This window comes from Myzus persicae, unplaced genomic scaffold, assembly GCF_001856785.1.
Source record: "Myzus persicae strain clone G006 unplaced genomic scaffold, MPER_G0061.0, whole genome shotgun sequence".
Lineage (NCBI taxonomy): Eukaryota > Metazoa > Arthropoda > Insecta > Hemiptera > Aphididae > Myzus > Myzus persicae.
In genome coordinates, this window is record NW_019103999.1 from 185,750 (window position 1) to 194,124 (window position 8,375).

The 8,375-nt window shown below is 33.0% G+C and overlaps 2 protein-coding genes across 8 annotated transcripts; one reads left to right on the top strand and one right to left on the bottom strand.

The window, feature by feature from the left end:
- The first annotated feature begins 485 nt into the window (after positions 1-485).
- LOC111037437 lies at positions 486-4,501 on the top strand. 7 transcript variants are annotated; one of them, XM_022320007.1, is made up of 5 exons: positions 866-1,063; positions 1,123-1,313; positions 2,817-2,888; positions 3,217-3,382; positions 3,782-4,501. In XM_022320007.1, exons 3-5 carry the CDS (start codon positions 2,832-2,834, stop codon positions 3,889-3,891), a joined length of 333 nt encoding a protein of 110 aa, XP_022175699.1. In that variant the 5' UTR covers positions 866-1,063; positions 1,123-1,313; positions 2,817-2,831; the 3' UTR covers positions 3,892-4,501. The 7 variants fall into 7 exon arrangements, with proteins under 7 accessions (XP_022175704.1, XP_022175699.1, XP_022175700.1 ...); XM_022320008.1 differs by having other exon boundaries at positions 866-1,047; XM_022320013.1 differs by lacking the exon at positions 2,817-2,888.
- Positions 4,502-5,933: 1,432 nt separating this feature from the next.
- LOC111037435 lies at positions 5,934-8,369 on the bottom strand. Its single transcript, XM_022320006.1, has 2 exons — positions 7,300-8,369; positions 5,934-7,262 (listed from the first exon to the last, which is right to left on the bottom strand). The coding sequence occupies exons 1-2, from the start codon at positions 8,024-8,026 to the stop codon at positions 6,142-6,144; spliced, it is 1,848 nt and encodes a 615-aa protein (XP_022175698.1). The 5' UTR covers positions 8,027-8,369; the 3' UTR covers positions 5,934-6,141.
- Positions 8,370-8,375: the final 6 nt, after the last annotated feature.

The window sequence follows — 8,375 nt, forward strand, 5'->3', positions numbered from 1 at the left end:
CATTAATTGAACATTTACGTTTTGGTGACATTTTGCAACTTTGAAAGTTGGTATAGAAAAGTTCAATTTTATGTAAATATGTCATAACTAATAAGTACTAGTAACAACTAACAAGTACAATGTGCTGATTGAATAATTAAATAAATAATAAATTACAATAATAGTTATACATTAGAGGGAAAATTCATAAAGTTGATGGTTCTCATATATTATAAACATAGATAGAGCGCGAGTCGCACTTGCCCCATTTCACCCCGCACAAGCAAGCTTACTCAAAGCCTTAAGCGGTCCGGTCCCGTGATTAGGCTTTCACACAGATATATAAAAATAGTATTTTTATATATCTGTGGCCCTGTGGGCTTTCATTTCCAGTCCATATGATCTTAATCAATGCGTCTATGTATTTTTAGAAAAAGTAATAAAATGTATATTGGCTACACTGTATTTGTACCAGTAACCTAAAATGACTCATAGGTAACGCGAGGACGTGCGGTGCATGGTGTCGTCGCTTGTCACCGAGGCGTGTAATGTATGGTTACTAAATTTTTATTTTTACTTACAATATTAGACAAATTGAAGAAATGGACCAAAATAGTAATAAAGAAGCCAAAAGTCAACCCAATGAAGTAAGTATTTTAATAATATTATTTCTTAAATGTGTACTTTTACATTACTATTTACTTATGTGGCTTTTAAATTTTTGTATTGGGTTTTTGTATTTAAAAAAAGATCATTATATAATTATTATTATTAGTGTGGTAATCTGATTATTATTGTTTATCAATTATAGCGATAAGTGTGGGCCGGTCGATCGATGGGAACGTCGATCATGTTGGCGACTATATTTTAGTATAGTAATATAGTCGCGACCGCCAACCGTGCCGTATGACAATCGGCATTTATTCTAGTTGTACGAGTGTGTTAATTAATGATTAAATTATATTGCTATATTAGTGTTGATTCCGTGACCCGTAAATAAAAGGTGTTGATGTTATATTACAAACAGTTCTTTTATTCATTTTCCCACCTTTTATTTCGTACGCTCAGGTACAATAGTGGCATAGTACGTATTTCAACGTTGTACCACATTAGTATTACTATAATTAAATCTGTCCGTTACAGACAATTGTATAAGTAGTACACAAGTATACTATAGATCACAAAACTGAAAACATGGCACAGTTTAAGAGATACACATTAAGAATACCGATTCCTGATGAATTAGAACTTCAAGGCAACTTAGTGGACAATTTTAAAATCTTCAGAAGAAAATCTAAGCTATACGCTGGTGCAAACGATTTCGATACTGTTATGTATGTACATTGTACAATATGCTATCGGTGTGCACGATATGTTATCAGAGATGACTATCTATACAATATTTATGTATAAGTATAACATTACTATTATGTGTTCCGCCGTCGTGCGTTAATAATAAATAAGTCAGTTGTGCCTTGTCAATGCGTGTAATACGTGCTCTCTAATTCCTAATACAAATGCGTAACAGATACTAGATAGTAAATTAGTAACTAGTAAGGCGAATAAAAATTAAATACCAATATTGCATAGTATCATTATTCATTGGTGATGGTGCTAATGAGTTACTTGATACATTGGGATTAACTGATAAAACTGTGAGACATATTATTTGAGGGATTGGAGACATATTGAGTTCCACAGAAAATCCTTATAATCAAACAGTTACAGAACCATATTAATTATTATCAGGTGAGATTTTTGGTCACGTTGTAATTGAGTTAAAAAAACAACCGAAAAAGTGTGACTTTGGTGAGTTAACTAACAATTTACTCAGCCTTAGAATATTTTTGGCATTTAAGACAAGGAATTACTAGAAATGCCATCACAGGAACAAAATTTAATACTAGACCATACAATTGGATGTTGTAGAGGCTGAAGCAGCAAGGCAAAACTAAACTGTGTAGTAATCGCTGAATGTGAAACAAACTACTGTGCTCTAAATCAATGGTAGACTCTGTTTCAAGTAAGTAACAAGGCTAATAAGAAGTGGAACATTAAGTGTGGAAGATGTCATCAGTGCGAAAAGATAAGACATTTTTCAAATAGGTGAAATTATATAATATAAATAATACACCCGAAAATACGTATAATAATATGAGGTCTAGGTTTTGAGACTTGTATCATAAAAAATTATCAAATTATAAGTATTTGTAAAATGATCTTTTTTTGTAAATGCTATTACAAGACTACAATTTTAATAGTGTTAATAACAGTTTTTGTAACTACCTAAGTAATATAAGTGACTTTTTAATGATTATGAATTATGATATGACATTGATAATGAGTATGGTTAGAAAATTATAAATAAAGTTAATGAGGGTATTTTACTATACTACATTAGTACCTAGGCAGGTAGTGATGGTGTATATGATTTTATATTCTGTAATAAGGTAGTGTTATGCGATATGATTATGGACAGATAATGCCTTTAGTGACTATTGCTTTTAAGACTGAGGAGAGAAGGAGTATTAATAGACTGACTAATGAATTTAGAGTTGTTATGAAATTTGATAAAGTATTGGGGATTTGTTCTGTGACCACACTTTGGTTGTTGGTAACTTCTACGTGAGATTTGGTTCTGGGTTGAGACGGTTAAGTGAAGCTTTCATACAGTAGATTTTAGAGGTAGATTTTTTATTAGCTAACTCAAATGCTAGACATCCCTTGAGACTTGAAGTTAGTGGTGTGGTCTGAAGTTGAAAAAATGTTTAAATAGAGTTATGGGGCAGATTTGAATGAAAATAAAATTTTTATTTTTTAAATTTTATGTTTTGCAGTTTAATTGAATTCAAATGTTCATATTATGTTCTGATAAAAGTTTAACACCACCCTGTGACTACCAAACTAAGGTAACCCATATTGATTACATTATAAAATGTTGAACACAAGTAACTTTTTATTCATATATATCCCATAATAGGTAAAATTCGGAGTCTAAAGTTGAAAGGGAAGAAGAAGAGAGTACCTATAGAAATTATATATAAAAAATATATATGATTAAATGTGTTCTTTATAATAATTAATAAGTAGGTAATAGACTATTGTGTTTGTACACAATAAAAAACAGAGCAATATGTTATTCATATTTTGTATAAGTTTTGATTTTTAAGTTAATACATACAATAGTACACAACACACTTTATTATAATTTTATAACTTAAAACTTTTTTATTTCAGAAAAATGGCATGAAAAAGTTTCCAGAAGATCCTGAAAACTGGAATCCAATACAGTTATTAAACCAAATGAAACCTGGTATACAATATATTGAAACTCAAATCAGTTTATGTCCATCAATTTTCCATGTGAGCTTTAAAACTGGCGATCTTTTCTTCTTAGGCCAAGGTAATTAATTTTTTGTAAATGATAAATATATATATTTATCCAGTCATCCAGACGCCCAACACATTTACTTATTGCATAAGATCAATAGAGATTGCAAATTTTTCCTCAAATCAAAAAAAAAATTATAAATAGATTCAAAATCCCATTTAATGTAAACTCTGATATCATATATGATTTTTTTATAATAACTTTACTATATTATAGAATACAAATGGTTAGAATATCAGTCAATGGCTAAAATGCAAAGATTATCTTAATATAAAAAATTCAAAAAGTCGAATACTAATTAATTTTGTCAAAATAAAGTTTATTTACATAAAAACCTACACAACAAAAATTGTTTTGTTTAATAAGTATTTATATTAAACATTGTTTCTATAGTTAATTTATATTTTATAGGATCATTGAAAAAAGAAGCCAAGATGAATTGCTGTATTGCAGCTATCAAATATTTTTACGGATTTGATTTTCATGCTATAGAAGATGATTATTCATTCACTAAGAAATAAACATATTATTTATAATAATACAGTGTATTCACACAACAGGTACCAATAAATATTTTAGTTTTATTACCTTGTTTTAGAACTAAAGGGAATATCAAATTACATGTTTGACGAAATTTAAAATTTTAAACAGTATGTGCATGTGCAGGACAACTTACATTTTTTTAAACAGCAACGCCATTTTTATTTTTGGATAAATAATTTTTTTTAATGATTTTTGATACATTTCTATTAATCTAAACATAATTTGTGGTTATTGTAAAAAATAACTTTACAGATTGTACAATAATTACTATATTAAAAAAAAAGATAAAATGTTGATACAAAAAGTTTTTTTCTAACTATAAAATAGACAAAGTTGAGTAATAAACTGAAATTTGAATTTATGTATAATCTATGTTTAAACTACTTTCAACTTAAATTCGAAAATCAAAATAATATCTGATATTAACAATATTACAATATTTCCATTGTAGATAAATAAGTTGTAAATAAGCACTTATTTGTTTTCATAATAATATCAGACATAATTTGGATTTTGGAGTAGAAGTTAGAAATAATTATTACATTGATCAAAGGCAATCAATTGAAATATTTAGTTGTATTTCTTAGCTTGAACACTATACGTTTGTTTGTATTATAATAAAAATATAATCTTTACTAATCAACTGTAAAAATTTTGTTTTTTTTATCCATTAAGATTTAAATATACTTAGTACTTATTATAATTATAATACAGATTTAATATTATTAATGAAGGGTCCAGGGCAATAACCATATTTGTATCTCCATATTATGATATTGTTCAGGAGGCACAACAAACTAAACCATTTAATTTCTTATAGAGGTATAAGATATTGTAAAGACATTTTTAAACTCTCCATTTCAAGAGCTTATACCTATATGCCTATATTTACATCTTACATGATCTTAAGTTTGAATTAACACAAATCAAAAAACATGGGTAATGGATATACCACTTGGATTTAAAAACTTGGACGGGCCGATAGCATAAAATAATAATATGCGCACCCCGGACACCTAATTGTTGACCACTAACACCTAGGACAGTTCTTGAAAATATGAGGACCAGCTGGGTGTGTAGTGGTGTAATAGCTCGAACAGCAGTGGTCGGGATTACCGGGCAAATACTGTCGAGCTACGTAATGCGTGTAGTGTATTTATGTGTATTATTTGTGTGTTATGTGTGTATATATGTGGGTGTGTGTACAATAAAACAATAATAATAAATTGGTAACACGGTTTTTGGTAATGAGTTGCTGTTGCTGTATAATACACAATAATAATGACACAAATATATAAAAAAATCACAGCAACACAAATGTATAAAATATAATCTAATAAATAAATCAAAGCCCTTATGGCTATAGACGTATATAATATATTGTGGCCCTTCTGGCCCAACAGAAAAAGGTTTAATAAAAAGCTCGGCCCTTACGACACGAACAAACCAAATTATAATAAATATGTATAGCCCTTATGGCACAATGAACAATAATATAATGATAGTAATAAATCAAGCCCTTATGGCTTAACAAGATAAATATAAAATTATAAATGTACAGCCCTTATGGTTGACAAATAAATATATAATATTTTGGCCCTACTGGCCCAACAGAATAAAGTATAATATATGTATATAAACTCACTTATTTGTCGGTGAAACCGCTGGCCAGCTGCTACCGGTGACTATATAATTCAAAGCTTAACAATAATAAAGGCAATAATATACAATGATGATGTTGATAATAATATAATAATATTTTTCCTTTATGGCTTACAACAGTAAAAATAATATAAATATAAGATGCCTTTAGCAATTAGCACCAAGAAATAAACAATAATTATAGTGCAAGGCCCTTCTGGCCCGACAATTATATATAATATATGAAAAACAATGAAGGAAAACAACCTTTGAATAAAAACTATGTAATAATATTATAATAAAGTACGCGATGATATGGTGTCGGAACAACGTACGGTAAGAGAGACAGAGTCACGGCGGCCGTGTTAAATAATATTTGCGTAGACAGCGCGGCGGCTGGCGATAACGTTTAATCTGCATATTATATAACTCACAAGACACATTCAATACAAAAATAAAACAATACAAATAACGTGATATGTGTGTGAGACCAGCTGTTCCTCCGTGACTAGTGATAATTAAATTCTTAATATATTACTTGCTACCTACTATGTTGCGGCGTCAACATTCTCCCCCGCGTTGAAAATTTATTTTTCAACTAACTCTTTGTCTGCATCTACATTTATGTCTTTGTCTGTTGGGAGTCGGCATAGTTTTACTGTTGGCCTTTTCATTTCTGTTCCTGAACCAATTCGTACTGTAACCACTCGGATTTCTCCATCTACTCCTGGATGGACCTTAATGACTCTGCCAAGCTTCCATTTGGTAGGTGGTACATGATCTTCCTTTATTATAACAATATCATCAATCTTCAATGATCCCTTTTTTGTTGTCCATTTTCCTCGAACTTGCATTTGTGGTAAATATTCTGCATGCCATCTTTTCCAAAATGTTTGACTTGAGTGTTGTACGTATTTCCATCTGCGCTTGCCTCCTGGATTATCTTGTGTCAGGTCTACTTCAGGCATTAACGTGATGGGCCTTCCAATTAGGAAGTGAGCTGGGGTCAGTGCTTCTAGCTCTGAAGGATCATGACTCATTGGTGTGATCGGTCGCGAGTTTAAACATGCCTCGACCTGGCACAGTAAGGTATTAAGCTCGCCTATAGTGAGCTTGGTTTCACCAAGCATACGAGTTAAATGGTGTTTAGCACTTTTGACCGCACTTTCCCATAAGCCGCCAAAATGTGGGGCAGAGGGCGGGTTGAAATGCCATTCAATACCTTCCTTGGCTAATACAGGTATACTTTGTTGAATTGGAATGTTGAGCTCCTTCTGAGCGCCCACGAAGTTAGTCCCATTGTCACTATATATTTTCACACAACGTCCTCTCCGTGCCATTAAACGCCTAAGTGCTGCTACAAAGGCACTACTAGATAGATTCTCCACTACCTCTAAATGAATAGCTCTAGTTGAAAAACACACAAATAGTGATATCCAGGCCTTTGTTCCGACAATTCGACGTACTCCACTTCGAACAATTAATGGCCCTGCAAAGTCAACACCTGTTACAGCGAACGGTGGTGAGACATTGACTCTTTGCTGTGGCAGTTGTCCCATTAGGGGTTGTGCAAATTGTGGCTTTGCCCTAGCACATCTTACACATTTTGATATGACTGACCGTGCTGTAATCCGTCCCTTAATTGGCCAGTATACACGTCTGATGTCAGCCAGTAGTGACTGTGGCCCACAATGTAAAAGTTCTCGATGTTTATTCTCGAANCCCACAATGTAAAAGTTCTCGATGTTTATTCTCGAAAATTAGCTTCGATACTCTATGACCATTAGGCAAAACTATTGGGTGCTTTTGGCGCTCAGGGATTTGGGCGTGTCCTAATCGTCCAACAACTAAGATCAAGCCGTCTTCTAAATACGGTGAGAGTCCCTTTAGCTTGCTATTTCTTCCTAAATCATTACCCTTTTCCAGTTCCAACATCTCTCTTGCAAACACCTCCTGCTGTACCTGCTTTAGTACTGTTATCTCCGCTGATTTAAGCTCAGATACGGTTAGATATTTGGGCACATCTAAGTTCTTTTTCGCCCTTAGATATCTTAGGAACCTCGAAATCCATGCCACTGCACATAGCAGATTCCGCCAATTGGAATAGTGCTGGAAAAGGTTGCCTAGCGGATTCACTGCCAACAATGCTAGCTTAACCTTGCGCTGCTCCGGCAGGTCCTGATTCTGGTTTGTAATGATTGATTTCTTAAATTCATCTGACTCTGACGCTAACCAATGTGGTCCCTGCCACCATAGGTTCATGCTCTGAAGATTATTCGGCGTTGTACCTCGAGAGAGAATATCAGCTGGATTTTCGCTTGTTACTACATGCCTCCATTGCTCTGGCTGCGTAGTTTCTAGAATCTCTTCTACCCGGTTGGCCACGAATGTTTTTAATCTACAAGTTTGTGAATTTAGCCATCCAAGTACTACCATCGAATCAGTCCATAAGTAGAATTTTTTAACATCCATCTCTAAGGCCTCGGACACTTTTATCGATAACTGAGTGAGTGTTAATGCTCCTCCCAGCTCAAGCCTTGGTATTGTCGAGCCTTTTAATGGCGCGACACGCGTCCTCGCACATAGTAATCGGGAGTGCCAGCAGCCAGTATAATCCTTACTTCGTACGTAGATTGCAGATCCATAGGCCTCTTCCGATGCGTCGCAAAACCCATGGATTTCAACTTCCACAGATTGGTACGGTATACACTTTCTCGGAATAGGTAGATAACTTAGATCATTAAACTCTTTGTAAAATGTATACCATCTATTTGACAATTCCTCTGGCAGCTGTTGGTCCCATTCTATTTTCAACTGCCAA